The sequence below is a fragment of the Mixophyes fleayi genome, chromosome 12 (assembly GCF_038048845.1).
Source record: "Mixophyes fleayi isolate aMixFle1 chromosome 12, aMixFle1.hap1, whole genome shotgun sequence".
Lineage (NCBI taxonomy): Eukaryota > Metazoa > Chordata > Amphibia > Anura > Limnodynastidae > Mixophyes > Mixophyes fleayi.
Genome location: NC_134413.1, coordinates 35,142,176 through 35,159,421, shown reverse-complemented (window position 1 = coordinate 35,159,421; position 17,246 = coordinate 35,142,176). Strand labels below are relative to the sequence as shown.

General features: G+C 41.1%; 1 protein-coding gene across 1 annotated transcript in view; it reads left to right on the top strand.

Moving 5' to 3' along the window:
- Positions 1–14,726, top strand: part of CHRM5 (cholinergic receptor muscarinic 5) — a 127,272-nt gene extending 112,546 nt beyond the window's left edge. Inside the window, exon 2 of the mRNA XM_075193567.1 lies at positions 11,107–14,726. Within this exon, the coding sequence (XP_075049668.1) occupies positions 11,107–12,741 (1,635 nt within the window). The 3' untranslated portion in view covers positions 12,742–14,726. The remainder of the gene's footprint in view (positions 1–11,106) is intronic.
- Positions 14,727–17,246: the final 2,520 nt, after the last annotated feature.

Below are 17,246 nucleotides of genomic sequence, written 5' to 3'. Positions count from 1 at the left end.
TAAGTGTCAAAGGCTTTTATTGACAATTATATTAAGTTTATGCAAAGAGTCAATATTTGCAGTGTTGACCCTTCTTTTTGAAGACCTCTGCAATTCGCCCTGTCATGCTATCAATCAACTTCTGGGCCACATACTGACTGATGGTGACCCATTGTTGCCTAATCAATGCTTGGAGTTTGTCAGAATTTGTGGGTTTTTGTTTGTCCACCCGCCTCTTGAGGATTGACCTCAAGTTCTCAATGGGATTAAGGTCTGGGGAGTTTCCGGGCCATGGGTCCAAAATTTCAATGTTTTGATCCTAGAGCCACCTTATTATCACTTTTGCCTTATGGCAAGGTGCTCCATCATGCTGGAAAATACATTGTTTGTCACCAAATTGTTCTTGGATGGTTGGGAGAAGTTGCTCTTGGAGGATGTTTTTTTGGTACCATTCTTTATTCATGGTCCTTTTCTTAGACAAAATTGTGAGTAAGCACATTCCTTTGGTTGAGAAGCAACCCTACACATGAATGGCCTCAGGATGCTTTACTGTTGGCATGACACGGGACTGATGGTAGCGCTCACCTTTCCTTCTCAAGACAAGCATTTTTCCAGATGCCCCAAACAATCTGAAAGGGGATTCATCAGAGAAAATGACTTTGCCCAAGTCCTCAGCAGTCCCTGAACCTTTTGCAGAATATCAGTCTGTCCCTGATGTTTTTCTGGAGAGAAATGGCTTCTTTGCTGGCCTTTTTGATACCAGGCCATCCTCCAAAAGTCTATGCCTCACTGTGCGTGCAGATGCACTCACACCTGCCTGCTGCCATTCCTGAGCAAGCTCTGCACTGGTGGTGCCCGATTCCGCAGGTGAATCAACTTTAGGAAATGGTCCTGGTGCTTGCTGGTTGTTCTTGGGTACCCTGAAGCCTTCTTCACAACTATTGAACCTCTCTCCTTGAAGTTCTTGATGATCCGATAAATGGTTGATTTAGGTGCAATCTTAGTAGTATCAATATCCTTTGATCCTGTGAAGCCCTTTTTGTGCAAAAGCAATGATGACTAAACATGTTTCCATGCAGATAACCATGGTTAACAGAGGAAGAACAATGATTTCAAGCACCACCCTCCTTTTAAAGCTTCCAGTCTGTTATTCTAACTCAATCAGCATGACAGAGTGATCTCAAGCCTTGTCCTCATCAACACTCTCACATGTGTTAACGAGAGAATCACTGACCTGATGTCAGCTGGTCCTTTTGTGGCATGGCTGAAATGCAGTGGAAATGTTGTTTTTGGGATAAAGTTCATTGTCTTGGCAAAGAGGGACTTTTAAATTAATTGCAATTCATCTGATCACTCTTCATGACATTCTGGAGTATATGCAAGTTGCCATCATAAAAACTGAGGCAGCAGACTTTGTGAAAAATAATATTTTTGTCATTCTCAAAACCTTTGGCCATGACTGTATAATTATAGTCCAGTTTTACATTTCCCACTTGCATTTAAATTACTATAATATGAACCTGAATTAATTAACTAAGTGCATTTTTGACATGAGTTATCTAATTGAGCCCAGGTTACTGCACGCTTAGAAAGGAGTCAGGTTGCTATATACATTGTATTACCACTATTACTGTTTTTATTGATCATTTATGGTTTCATTCGGAAGTGCTCAATAATAAGATCTGTTACCTGTATGTATCTTGTGTCACTGTTAAATAAAATAATATTTTCTTTTACAGAGATCAAACATGCAGTTGTTACTTACTCAATGTTAATACAGTTTCGCTGAGAAAATAGTTTCTTTATAAAAAGTCGTATTTACTACATAAGCAAATTGGGCACAGCAATCTGGGATAGCTTAAAATGGCTATATCAAACTGGACACTTGTTTCGTCAGCATACAATGGCTGTTGAATAAATGTGATATAGAGTCATATATCCGAACAGTCTGCACACCAGGAATAATACTTTGTCCATTGTGTAAATTAATTTATGAGCCTTCTTGATTACCTTTTTTTCCTTTTATTTATTTTTGCTAGTTGGTCTAAACTTGACTATAAATAGTGAAAATGTGCAAGTGTCTTCTATTGTAGTAAAATAGCACAAATTAAAAATGTAACTGAAGTGCAAAATTGGTTGCATACCAAGTGAAACATATATGTTACACTTATCTGTATTGGATCTTTGTGTCCTCAGTTCTCTTTATTGGATAGGTGACTTGAGAATTGGAGATGAACATCAACAGAATAATAGCCATATAGTGGAATGGAATGGTAGTGGGCGGCAGGACTATTTGACATAAAGAAGTCATTTTAATAATATTGGTAGAATATCAAACAGCACATATGTGGTAATTGGCCATATTTGGAATGTGAAAGACTCATCCGTCGGTCTGCAGCCCAGTCTGTCCCCACCACCAGGGGCTCCAGTGAACACCTGATTGGCAGAGTAGATTCCGGGTCATGTTGTGCCGGCTGGAGGGGTTCCTAACATTATAACCAGCCCACACACTGAGACGAGGTTATGATGGATGGAAGCTGATCCACACCGTCTTCGGCGCAAGCCTTAGCAGGCCGTGTTGAGTCCTTGTACCAGATGATCCAGGGATTGGCTGAGCGTTTGTCCGTTCAGGAGGAACTTGCAAAAACCTTGCAATCCACTCCAGATTCCACCTGTGAACCCAAAATGAATTTACCGGACCGGTTCTCTGGAAATAGATCCCTGTTCCGGAATTTCAGGGAGAGCTGCAAGCTCTATTTTCGGTTGAGACCCCGTTCCTCCGGTTCAGAGCAGCAAAGAGTCGGGATTATCATTTCCCTTCTACAGGGTGACCCCCAGTCCTGGGCTTTTTCCTTGCCGCAGACCAGTCCTGCCATGCAGTCAATGGACGCTTTCTTCGAGGCATTAGGTCTACTATATGATGACCCGGACCGTATGGCCTCCGCTGAAGCTCATCTACGGGCCTTGAAACAAGGCCGGCGGTCGGCAGAGGAATACTGCGCTGAATTTCGTAGATGGTCACCTGATAGTGGATGGAATGATCCCGCCTTACGTAGTCAGTTCCTTCTAGGTCTGTCGGAACAGATTAAAGACTCTTTGGTGCAATACCCAAATCCTACCTCATTGGAGGATCTGATGCACCTCGCCATTAAAATTGACAGAAGAATTAAGGAACGCAAGTCTGAGAAGGAGGCATCTTCTCTTCCATCTGCCTTGATTCCTGTTGTCACGGATGATGAGGAGCCTATGCAACTTGGAGCGTATCGTCTCTCCTCTGAGGAAAGAGACGGGAGGCGATCACAAGGCCTATGTCTTTATTGTGGCACTAAGGGCTACTTCTCCCCTTCCTGCCCAAATAAGCTGGGAAAAGAGCATGCCTAGGGAACGAGGGGAAGGTTCACCTAGGTCTGCAAATCCTCAAAAAATGCTATGTTAATTCCTGCACAACTCACGTCTAGTGCCGGTTCGGTGAACCTGTCGGCCTTCATTGACAGTGGAGCTGCAGGCAACTTCCTTGACTTCGAGTTTGCCCGCTCTGCTGGAATTCCGGGGGTTAAACAAATCTGCCATCACGGTATGTGGCTTAGATGGCACTCCATTGCCAGGCGGCAAGATTACCTGGGAGACCCCGCTACTACAATTGAACATTGGAGCTCTCCACTCGGAATCCATAGTCTTCCTCCTTATCGAATGTCCGTCAGTTCCTTTGATTCTGGGCCATCCCTGGCTATCCCGCCATAACCCTGTTATGGATTGGGTAAAAGGAGAAATTGTCCAGTGGAGCTCTCCTTGTACACATTCTTGCTTGACACTACCTTTGCGTGTGATTCAGCCTATTCCGGAGCAGCTTCCTTCACAGTATCACGAGTTCTGGGATGTTTTCTCCAAAAAGGCTGCTGACACTCTACCACCGCACCGGGATTTCGACTGTGCCATCGAGCTCATTCCGGGTTCTAAATTACCCAAGGGACGCTTGTACTCTCTCTCCGGGCCAGAGACTAAATCCATGCAGGAATACATTAACGAAAACCTGGAGAAAGGCTTCATCAGGCCATCTAAGTCCCCAGTAGGAGCAGGGTGCTTCTTTGTATCCAAGAAGGACGGTGGACTCAGACCCTGTATCGACTACCGAGGGCTGAATCTCATTACGGTTAAGAACACCTATCCCCTTCCTCTCATCTCCGTACTTTTTGACCAACTAAGAGGGGCAACTATCTTCACAAAAATTGATCTTCGTGGTGCCTATAACCTCATACGTATTAGAGCAGGTGATGAGTGGAAGACGGCTATCAACGCACTCTCAGGCTACTACGTATATCTGGTCATGCCGTTTGGCCTTAGTAATGCCCCTGCAGTATTCCAGGATTTGATTAATGAGGTGTTACGTGAGTTTCTCAGAAGGTTTCTCCATGGACCCAACCAAGGTCCAAGCAATCCTGGATTGGGTACAACCGAATAACCTCAAGGCGGTCCAGAGATTCCTGGGATTCACCAATTATTACAGGAGATTTATTGGCGGCTTTGCTGATATCATGGCTCCTATCGTCACCTTGACCCGCAAGGGAAGTGATCCAGCTGTTTGGTCACCACAGGCAATAACTGCATTTTATACCCTGAAGAAAGCCTTTGTGTCTGCTCAGGTCCTTTCCTTAGACACCCGGATCCTAAGCTACCATTTATTCTTGAAGTAGATGCCTCTGACGTCAGTGCTGGGGCCATCTTGTCACAAAAAGATCCACATACCCACCGCTTACTTCCATGTGCCTATTTTTCCCTTCAGTTCTCTTCAGCGGAAACCAAATATGACGTGGGAAACCGAGAACTGTTGGCAATTAAATGGGCCTTTGAGGAATGGCGACATTGGTTGGAAGGCGCTGCACACCAGATCTCCTTTATCACGGATCATAAGAATCTGCAGTATATACAGTCAGCCAAACGACTGAACCCCCGACAGGCTCGTTGGTCACTGTTCTTCACTCGGTTTAACTTTATAATCACCTACCGTCCTGGTTCTAAGAATGTCCAAGCAGACACCCTGTCCAGAAGTTTCCTGGCACATCATGCTCCGGTTACTAGCCCAGAGCCTATTGTTCCCATGTCCGTGATCCATGCTGGGTTGACCCAAGACCTAAGCTGTACCCTACAAAGGTTTCAGAAATTGGCTCCTGATAATACTCCAGTAGGATGCTTGTTTGTCCCAGTTCATCTAAGGAAGGCAGTCCTTGCGGAAGAACACGAAGAACACAATAATCAGACTGCTGGGCATCCTGGAGTCTTAAAAACCTTAGAAATTCTTTCCCGTACTGTATGGTGGCCATCTGTGTCTGCTGACGTCAAGAATCACGTCCTGTCTTGTGAGGTTTGTGCTAGAAACAAAATTCCCAGGACTCGTCCGGTAGGTCAGTTGGTTCCTTTGGCCATTCCTGCAAAACCATGGACGCACTTGTCCATGGACTTTATAGTGGATCTGCCATTCTCTACAGGACACAATACCATTTGGGTCGTGGTAGACCGGTTTAGTAAAATGTCTCATTTCATTCCGTTAACCAGACTCCCTACTGCTCAAGATTTGGCCGTCTTATTTATTCAACACATTTTCCGGCTCCATGGACTTCCTACTGACATCGTCTCTGATCGGGGGTCTCAGTTCATAGCTTTATTCTGTAAATCCTTCTGTACCCTTCTCGGAATCAAGGTCAGTTTTTCATCCGCATATCACCCTAAATCAAATGGGCAAATTGAGAAAGTTAACCAGTCCTTGGAGAAGTTTTTACATTGCTACACATCAGAGTTCCATGACAACTGGTCCTCCTTGTTACCCTGGGCGGAATTTGCCTATAATAATTCCTGTCACTCATCTACCAAAGCCTCTCAGTTTTTTTGCAATTATGGTTTTCACCCCAGGTCTAACTCTTTATACTCACTCAAGTCCGTTGGTATCCAGGAGATCCGCTCCACTGCCAGGGATCTCAGAGTTATCTGGAAGAAGGTCCAGTCATCATTAAGACAATCCTCATTTGTGGCAAAAAAAAATTCGGACCGCCATCGTACCATCTGCTCCCTCAAGGTGGGCCAGAAAGTTTGGTTGTCTACAAAAAATATCAGACTTAGACAGCCTTGCAAGAAGTTTGGCCCTAAGTTCACCGGGCCGTTTTCTATCGTCAAGCAGGTTAATTCTGAGGCAACGGGCGGACGCCCTGCAGTGTAGCGCCGCGTCCCGGCAACAGGGGACAGCCGGGCGCGTGCGTAGAGGGACCTAATAGCCTGCTGCAGTGGCGGATCCGGACCAGGGGCTTGCTGCCGACAGCTGCACACTGTGCAGGTCCGTTCAGCAGTGCAAGTGTGCTGTCCCGCTGCTCTGATTGTGTTTTAAACACAATCAGAGCGGCGGGACAGCACACTTTCACTGCTGAACGGACCTGCACATACTGTGCAGCCGCCGGCAGTCTTAGAACACAGAAAGGGGGCGGGGCCTAAATCTCGCCCCCCCTAAAATCGCCCCCGGGGTAGGACAAATGTCTGGGTCCGCCCCTGGCCTGCTGGCTATTAGGCTGTAATTATTTTATTAGTCAGCTCCTGGGAGTAAGTTGCAGAGCTAGGCTCTGATTGGCTCACCTGTACATTTAAGGCAGTGAGGTCTGCAGCCTCACTGCCGGTTATAGCTTCTGCTCTCCAGTCTGCTGACCTGCTTGTTCCCGTTCCTGTCTACTGAACTTCTGCTGATCTCCCGTGTATGACCCTTGGCTTGGAATTGGACTTCGCTTGTGTATCCTGTGACCCTGACCTCTGGCCTGTTTACCGTTTCTGCTATCTGCTTTTGACCCCTGACCCCGGCTTGTTAACTGGAATTGCTACCTGCTGCCGGCCCTTGACTGGGTTCTCCCCAGCCGGTACACACTTCACGACCCTCTGTCAGTCTGCAGCCCAGTCTGTCCCCACCACCAGGGGCTCCAGTGAACACCTGATTGGCAGATTAGATTCCGGGTTGTGTTGTGCCGGCTGGAGGGGTTCCTAACAGTATCAGGGAGCTTTTTCCATTCATTTCCATTGGATTTCCAGCATGTAGAAACTTCATTGAAATGAATGGCTGTAGAAAAAAATGGGAGATGCTCTGCTAATAAATAAATATATTTTTTTTATAAAAAGAGCGTAAAGTGGAAAAAAGTCATAGTATAGCTCTCTTAGAAATAGTAACTATGACTGCTAATATTGGTTTACGTCCTCATTTTTTAAAACATAAAACAATTAGGGACACTAGGCTTGTGTATTTGTAATAACATATTTATTACTTTGATTTGCAATATACTTATATGCATATTATTTGCTTCTTCCTGAACGTACATATGATCTTTTATTTAAATCTACAGGTATACAAATCCAGTATATTTTCACTCAGGAACAGCTCTGTGGCAAGAGAAAGGATTGCCTTCAAGTTTTCATTGTCCACACCAAAGATGCACTTACCTAGCTACAATGGTACAGTATTGCACTCTGTCTTAGGTTGCACATTTCTTAAACACGTAAAGATGCAAGTATGCAGAAACATTTTTCTGTGTATATTTCTATTACATCAGTATGTGCAACTTTAAATGAAGGCCATTATCTTTACTCCCCCCCCCCCCCTAAATCCCAGTGGTATGTTCCTTTTAACTGTGCTACAAAGCACTGTGAGATAATACCAGGTAAGACTGAATGCTATACAAGGTTGTTGTAGAAACAGACATGTTATTTTTGTAACATTCATTAAATAAAACTACTCTGTTGTAAAGGAAACAAGCAAACACACAATTGTAATTATATAAGTGAGTTCATTATTGATAGAGTAATGTGTTCTAAAGCAAAGGTTAAAAATCTAGGCTTTTTACGCTGACTGACCAAAGATAATGGGAGTTAATTCAGCAACAGTTGTGGTATAATCTCCAACTGTAAAAAGTGTTTTACAGAGGAAGATAAAGACCATAAGCACTTATTGACTGCTTACTTTCAAATTGGTAGTGTCATACAGAGTCATATATGCTTGAATTGACAGGTGGGGCTTGTGTGCATACTCAGCTCCAAGTGATGTTACTTCCAACCTTCATTACCTACAGTATTGTGGATCCCTGTTTGCAGTTATCTCCATTGTAAATAAGGTAATTTTTCACGACAACAGCAATGCATCATCCTCAAACAGCACATCATCTATGCGTTAAGTGGGTATGCCCTTTATATGGATCATTTACCATTCATCTGCAGGAGATAACAGTTTACTTTGCTTTTCCGCTCGCTTTCTCTGTAAATGGTGCATCAATAATAGACAGGGTGTGGGTGGAAATTGTGAACGTCCCTCCCAATGTTACAGTACAAGACAGATAGTGCTGCAAGCCAGGGGGCATCTAAAAAGAGGAGGGCTCTTGGAAGATTAGAGATAATCCAACACTGCAGGATGAAGGGAATAACTATGAAGATGAGGGACAAGTCATACTACAAAGCCAAGGGGACATCTATAGAGGTGAGGGTGCAAATGGTAGCTTAGTTCTGAGGTAATGAGTGATGCTACTCGGCGCAAGGGCAGATAAAGTGTAGAGTATTATACTAGATGTGGGCACTAAAAACACATAACATACTATGCAAATCTGCCTCTTTTTGTCTGTCACAGCAACGTGTCCATTGCATGCCTGCATCTAAATGAATGCACAATGCCATAACTTGCATCCAATCAGTTAAGCACTTTTGTTGAGAGTTACGGCGCTCCATTTACTTCTCTATTTAATTCCAGATCTGACATTACTCATCCAATTATACAGTTTTTTGGGATTATTTGGGTGCACATTGTCTGTAAATTTACAGCTTGACGTTGTTCAGTTAATGACCTGGTCTGATTTCTGCCTATGCTGATATACAACTTTGTGGCAAATGGATTTATTTCTTGTTTTAGTTCTATATTCTTCACTGTGCTTAACCCAGCAGTTCTAATTGGATTCTGATTTTGTGTTGCTAAATACCCTGGATTTACTTTTGCCAATTTTATTTAACTCCATTACTTGGCTACCATTGGAAATTTTAAATTTTTGTACTCAACTCCTGGGGGCACTCGTGTACCTGAGAGCCCCTCTCAAGTGTATTCTTATAGTTGAAAGATTCCTTACTCAATACTTAACTTTGATGCAATACAATTAGTCTTATTATAGGGAGCATGTTTCCTATGCAAAATGACCCATAGGTGAAGGTAAATGTGTAGACTGGGCCCCTGGTTCTCTTCCGATCTAAACAATAGTTGGACAGTACAGTGTGTACTCCTACCAAGCAAAACAGGTGTACTATTATAGTTGTGAGATTGTTCATTCAGTACATTACTTTTTGTGAGCCTATACAAGAACCCTTTTTATTGGTCATGATTAATTGGCCACTGAGTAGCTCTATGAGCAAGCAGTATGGTAGTTCCAAATCTTTGAATGAATGCAACTAAGTAACTGACAACGAAGTGCATCTCTGTAAGGATGGAAACATGGGTTATAAGGACCGAATAGTCGGAGGTAAATATTTTTACAGTTAAGTAGCATAGACAACTATGTGGCACAGATGTCATTTTGGAGAATTGTGATTGTTTAGGCAATTGTGAGACAATGAACACAGAGGGTTGTTGCTCTGCTAGCATATGAAACAGATTAAAGGGAGGGGTAGATGTATTTTGAATAAAATTGAGAATACATGTTATTAATTACATCTATTTATTGTTTCATACAACAGGAAACTAGCCTTAGACTCTATATTTTAATTGTTTTATTATCTTAGAACATTTAAGTTCAGTTTGTATCCCTGCAACCTTCTCAATAAGTCTTACTCAAATAATATTAATAGACACTGAAACTGAAATCATTACCTTTTGTATTTTTTAAGTTGTAAAAAAATTTCTAATTTGCATTGTTAATTACGTTGCTTGCATATATACATGTATAATCTGCATGTGTGTATGATTTGTTTTTAAATCTGATGTCAATCTCCCATTGCTGGCAATCAAGATAGCTATTTCTAATTCACCATCTTTAATTCTTTTTTCACGATAACAGTTATGACCTGTTTTTGCTGCAGATTAAAAATAAGGCAAGTAACAGGGAACAACCTTGACATGTTTCACCTCAGTAAATCTATCTGGGAATTAGATTATGTGTTTATTTTACTAAGCTATGTGCAAAAAATAGCTCAATAATGATCACTGATGCATAAGTGGTATTCATTTAAAGGATAGCTTAAATTCAGTAAAATATGAAATTACTGATACTATTGACAGATATTTGATTTAAGATATATTGTTTTGAATTACCATATTTAAACCGGCTATAGGTCACACCTGTGCAAGCAATATAACACCCAACAAGACTAGTAGCTAAAATACCATTTTGTTTTATTAAATCAGGGCCATGAGTTTGTATTTTTATTTTTAGACTGGCAGTTGTCATGTATCATCAGAAGGAAGAAAATGTTTTATTTTTTTCGCTCCTCATACTCTTATATTTACTGATATGCCAGAGAACTAACATTGGTCCATAATCATTATATTCACTCAGTTTTATATGTTAATGAAATCAACACCAAGAAATTCTGGGAATTAATTGCTGTGTTGTATTCCTGTTTGTGATTTACAAAGCAGACTGTAGATAACTGAACATATTTATTATAAATTACAAGCGAAGCTTGGTGCATTTCATCCACTTTTTTCATGCAAAAGATGCAAACTGCAAAAAATACTGATTGGAATAGACTTTGAGCCTCATTTGGAGTTATGAATCCACCTATTACCTTAGCAAAACCTTGTTGCTCTGCAGGGGGGGGGGCACATGTAAAATGGGCATATAGATTTGGGAAGGGGGCGCTCCTTAGCTCAACTCTAAATCACAGTATTAAAATAAAGCTGCTCAGTATTTTTGCGCTACACAAGCAGTAATTTCCCTGCGTGGAAAATAGAATTGAATTTGCTCCCTTTACATGACAACAGGGGTTGTCCAGCTGGAAATGTGCAGCCTTTAGCTGCATTTGCTTCTAATGTTAGATGAGGCCATTTGTTTTTATCCGTTCTGCAAAAAATAAAATTGAATGATTCATTATAGCATATTAATAACATTAATATACCTGTTTTTTTTATTTCAGAATCTGCATGGCTGGTCATTGACGTCTACATCTTTAGGATCCCTGAAAAGCAGGAATATGGAACCAAACTCCACCTCTTTGAACCACTCTAATGGGACAAACCCCCTTAAAGGTCACAGCTTGTGGGAGGTTATCACTATTGCCACAGTTAGTGCAGTAGTTAGTCTGATAACAATAGTGGGGAATATCCTAGTTATGGTTTCTTTTAAGGTAAACAGTCAGCTGAAGACTGTAAACAACTATTACCTTTTGAGCCTGGCCTGCGCTGACCTCATCATTGGCATATTCTCAATGAATCTCTACACCTCCTACATTCTGATTGGACACTGGTCCCTGGGCAGCTTGGCATGTGACCTTTGGCTAGCTTTGGACTATGTGGCTAGTAATGCCTCAGTGATGAACCTGCTGGTTATTAGTTTTGACAGGTACTTTTCTATAACAAGACCATTAACCTACAGGGCAAAGCGCACGCCAAAGAGGGCTGGGATCATGATTGGACTGGCTTGGTTCATCTCCTTTATTTTGTGGGCTCCAGCCATCCTTTGCTGGCAGTATTTTGTGGGGGAACGCACAGTGCCCGCAGAGGAATGTCAGATACAGTTTCTTTATGAACCAATAATCACCTTTGGAACGGCCATTGCTGCCTTTTACATCCCTGTATCTGTGATGACCATTTTATACTGCCGTATCTATAAGGAGACAGAAAAGCGCACCAAAGATCTGGCTGAATTACAGGGTTCTGACTCTGTGGCCGATTTTGAAATGATGAGGCCACAGGGGGCTCTGCTGAAATCCTGCTTCAGCTGCAAGCAGCAGACACTGACCAAAAGAGAGCGATGCCAGGCCTCTTGGTCATCGTCCAGTCGCAGTACCTCTGCCACTGTCAAGATATCCCACAGCCCCAACATTTGTAACGAGTGGGTTAAAGAGGACCAGCTGACCACCTGCAGTAGCTACCCGTCCTCAGATGATGAAGACAAGCAAGCTAAAGAAGCAGTCTTCCAGGGTGCCTACAAAAACCAAACAGCAGCTCAAAAAGAAGAAGAAACCAAGCACATTCTCACAAAAGAGCAGCCGGTGCTAAATGATTATGATAGCGAAAGATTGTTTTTAACCCCAGGAAAAGGTTACACACAAAAGAGTCAAAAGTGTGTCTCTTACAAATTTAGGATCGTTGTGAATGATGATGGCTCTCAGGAGGTCAATAACGGGTGCAGAAAAGTAAAAATCACTCCCTGCTCATCTATGTCCAAAGGACACTCTTTGCGAAGCATGGACCCCAACTTCACTAATCATATCACCAAACGCAAGAGGATGGTTCTTATTAAGGAGCGCAAAGCAGCACAGACGCTAAGTGCTATTCTCCTAGCTTTTATCATCACGTGGACTCCTTATAACATCATGGTTCTGGTTTCCACCTTCTGCTCCGAATGCATCCCATCCACGCTCTGGCACCTGGGCTATTGGTTGTGTTATGTCAACAGCACCGTGAATCCCATCTGCTATGCTTTGTGCAACAAAACGTTTCGTAAGACATTCAAAATGTTGCTGCTATGTCGCTGGAAAAAAAAAAGTGTGGAGGAGAAACTGTACTGGTATGGACAGCATCCGCCAAGCCACAACAAGCTGCCCTGAAAGTGGTACAAACAATGAAGATAATATGACAAGAGGTAGGGGTCTATGGTGCAGTCAAGATCGTGGTGGACATGGGGTTTATAATACAGCTCATTTTCTAACGCTTAGTGGAGCTACACATTTTCCCCTGTATAAATACTGTTTGGACTGTTGACCATATAGCTGTTTTTGGCCAATGCTGTGGGTACGTTCGTGGTGAACAGTGAAAATTATACACCCGAACCCAAAAAATCACTGTACAGCAAAAGAATCAATCTCTTCGCTGCAAGCCAAAAGGTCTTTTATGCCGTTGTGATAAGAGCCTGGCTTTGAGAGCAGCTGCATGCTGGCAGCTTTAAGAAAACACAAAGATATGGAACATGTGCACCAGAAACAGAACTGAGCTTTTCTAGCGCAAAGCTCCAGCCTTTTATAGAGTTAAGAAGCCTATCAATTGTTATCATGTTACTGTGCAAACAGTGGGAATGGGAATCAGTCATTGTGAGTGCTACACATGATATGCTGCTTTTGTAAGATGATTCCTTAATATTTGATGTTGTGTAGTCTACGGCAGTGCTAGATAAGTAACTGAGAATTCGTCTCTTAAAAAATAATTTAAGATGAGTGGCAAAGTATCAAATGTTCTAAAATGTTCTTAAATTGTACTAGCAAAACAAAAAAAAAATTATAAGAAACATGAACTGAAAATATTACTGTTTTCTCGTATGGTGAGAAGTGACAAAATTGTACGGTCCAGTAATGCCCATGTAAATTTGTTTTACTGTTCTCTGTTTATGTTTACATGTATGCCACTCTTCCTTTCCTTCTAGTTTTTTGGGGTCACAATGAGGTAAAGGATAAATGTGACTGACCTAGGAAGTAAATATGAATGAAGAAATTGATATAGTAGACAAAAAAATATTAAATATTGATATGCCCGTTATTGGAAATTAGCAAAAGGTTCACTAATGCTTTCAGATGTTTTGTATGAGAAATGTCAAACATTAACAATGTCTTACAATTAGTGGTGCCACACACGTTAATGATTTATAGCTTTGTGCAGTAGGGTGGCTACAATGCACTGTGTTAAAGTTCAGTTTTGTGGTCCTCAAGCTGTCGGTGAAGAGTAGACTTGGATCCAAAAGTGTCAACAGCAGCTGGTGAGCTACATACTGCTGTGTTCTGCCATCACTGCTGTATCAACTTCTACTGCGTGGGGACATTAACCCTGATTAACAAAATGCAATCAGATGGACCATCACCAAAAGTCATCTCATACATCTTATTACTATATCACTTGGCACTTAATTTTCATTTATATAGTGTTTCCGCTTTGTTGCATTTATGTATATCAGTACATTTATAGTTTTAACACACATGTAATCAATAGGTGAACGGAACAAACACACAATGTTGTCATTAATTCATCTGTCACTTTCCCACTTAGCGGTGTAAGTCTTATGACAAAGAAATTAATGATCAAAGGGTTCAGCTTGGTCATGGCAGTTCCGTAAATATTTTCTCTGCTTTAACCGTTAGTCATCACCAGGCCTGGCTTACCTAAAGAGCAACAAAGGCCAAGGACCTGAAACTGGAAGAGAACACAGAGACAAGTTAAAGAATTGGAAATTGCTCTAATTATGAAGGTCTTTTATACTGCGTTCCACACCACTGATATACATATATATTTGCTGGTGCTGAGGATGTTCTGCAGTGAATTATGAGCTGTGGTTTGCAATATAATTATCTTTTAGACTCTGATATAATTCAACCAATGTAATGGATGCAATACAAAGGTAAGGAGCACTTGAGAGTCATTAAGACTGACGGCTTTAAATTAAATGTTTGGAGCTCAAAAACATGCTAAGACTTGTTTCTACTCTGCTCAGCTGTCATCATATCGAACTCACTCTAATATCAATATCACACGATCTCAGATGAACTTTGGTTTTCATTCAAGAAGGTTTTTTATAAATACATAATAATAAATGTGTTTTATGTTTACACTTTGGTGTGTGGATTCTGTTTGTCAATACATACCATTCTCACAGCAGTTCTTGTGCCAGTGTCTTCATTTCTGGTCGTGTTCCAAATGTCCACAGCATCAATATGTGAACCCACAGACGGTCTACTATGCTGACTGCTTCACACTCATCTGTATGTTGTTCCATATAACCATTTCTAGCAAACCAACTAGAGCACCTCTTATTGTAACTTTACTCTGTGCATAGCTGGCTTAAAGAATTGCCCCCTCCGTTCAGATATTCCTACTTAGCACTTCCCATAAAGCAATGTGCTAACTGTACCCATGTTGAATCAGGAGGGTAAATCATAGCACTTCACCCATTGGCAGGTAACAAGTTTATTTTCAATCTATCTTTCATGCTACTGTTTAGAAGATAGTAAAAAAAAACACAATCCTATGGTGCACTATAGGTCTAAATCATATAATACAGGTTTAAAATTGAAAGTAAGAAAGTAAACCACCTTTTACATGGACAAAGCCTGCTTAGGAACCGAATAGTAATTAAATCAAAGGTTGGATAAAAAACGCACCTGTATAGGGGCTCTGTGAATCTCAATAAAAAAAGAACAGAAAACAGAGCTGTAGTTGACCCACTTCAATAATACCAACACAGTAAAATCTGAATAAAATTATTTTATTAATATAAACACATAATAAAAAAATTGTATAAAAAAGTAATATTAAATAGTGATAAGCAGTATGCTGTAGTTTTCATATAATCCAACAGATAATGATGCCACACATGAACTGACCAAACTCTAATAATAATGATTGTTTCTCTGCTAAAATCTTTTACTAGCACTTTTATAAAGACCATATAACAATGGGCAACAGTCAATGAAACCTTTATGCCTATACATGGAGATTTAAGTCCAGCACCATCTCCTCAGATCTTCTGTGAATAGATGTTAATCTTACAAAATGATAAATAATAAATTTGCAGTGTCTGGACATATAACTCTATAGCCAGAGACCAGATAGATATTATTTGTGTCCCAGCGTAGAAAAAAAGTCTGTGATTAAATGTTCAGCAGCTATAATCAGCAATATATATATGCAGCTCTTACCCAATGTTGTTATCATATGCAAAATGGAACTCACTCATGGGACTGATGTAAAGACCTTCCTTGTGCAGATGAATAGTAAGTTAGGGCTGTCCTCCAGGGGTCCAGTCTGACTGCATTCGGCGGCGGTATAGAATCCCAGAAGCTTGACAGCAACTGTTCTTTAATAAGCACGTTCTATGGTCTGTTCCAGAGAACTCCAGTATTGCAGGGGAAGATTATCCTGCTTGGATAAAGGGCTTTCAGCGTCCTTTTGTGATGGTAATTGATAAATTCTGGATCTCTGGATCTTAACTTTGAGTAAGTCAGAGCAAGAGTGACTGATTTTCCGACACGTTTACTTACCAATAAGGTAACTGCTTAAGAGGAATATATTCAGTCTTAGTTCAGCAAACAATATGGTCACAGAGGTGTGGTCACTGTTTAGAGGAGAGTGCACAGAGAATTCCAACTGTAGTCACTTTAGTAAGTAAAATGGTAAATATAAAAGACCATCATTTTTTAAATTCTAGTAATAATAACTTGTAACATACACTGGCACCAATTCAAATTATAGTCCATGATTACCTGTCTGTAGATGGGTTTCCGGGCATTTAAACCATTTATCCTGTTCTAAAGCCGGTACCGACACCCTTCATTGTTTCTTTAATATAAAGGTACAATGCAATTTCCAGACTTTATTTTACATTTCATGTATGTTCTACACAGTATGTCACGTAATAAATGAGACTTGGGCAACCTGTGGGCTCCAGCTGTTGGGGTGAGCTCTGGCTGACAGTGAATTATTAGACTTGTAGTTCCACAACAGCAGATGAGGCACAGATTGCTGCCACAAACACTATCCCCCCAGCAGTAAGGTTCACCCTTCATTGATGTTATCTCACAAATGATGTATCGTATCACCGATTTTTTGCCCAGGTATCCTGCCACACCATTGTGTGCTCATAGCGCTTCTACCCAAGAGCCACACTCACTTACCTGTCACATTCTCCTCCTGAACCTTGTCTCTCTCTGTATCTCAAGGGGGAAGTGCAATCATTTGATCATATATAAAATAACAAACTGAACAAGGGGAACAGGTAGAATAAAGAGACAGCACCTCTTGCTAAGATGTATAATGGTTGGCTTTAAAATGTTACACGAGACATATTGCTGTTGTCAACTGCAGAATACGAGCATATCAGTTATGTTAGCCACACTGTCTTTATAACTTGTTTGTTTTATGTAACACATATAGACAAATGGAGCCACAAAATGGTTCACTCAAGCTATTATAGGGAGGCTTTGTGAAGCTACTCTAAGAGAATGAACCTTACATTTCATAGAAAAATCCAAGCTATTTGACTGTACCTGATCCTCCCCAAACCTACTCAATCAGATATCAAACAAATGTATTAATATATATATATATATATATATATATATATATATATATA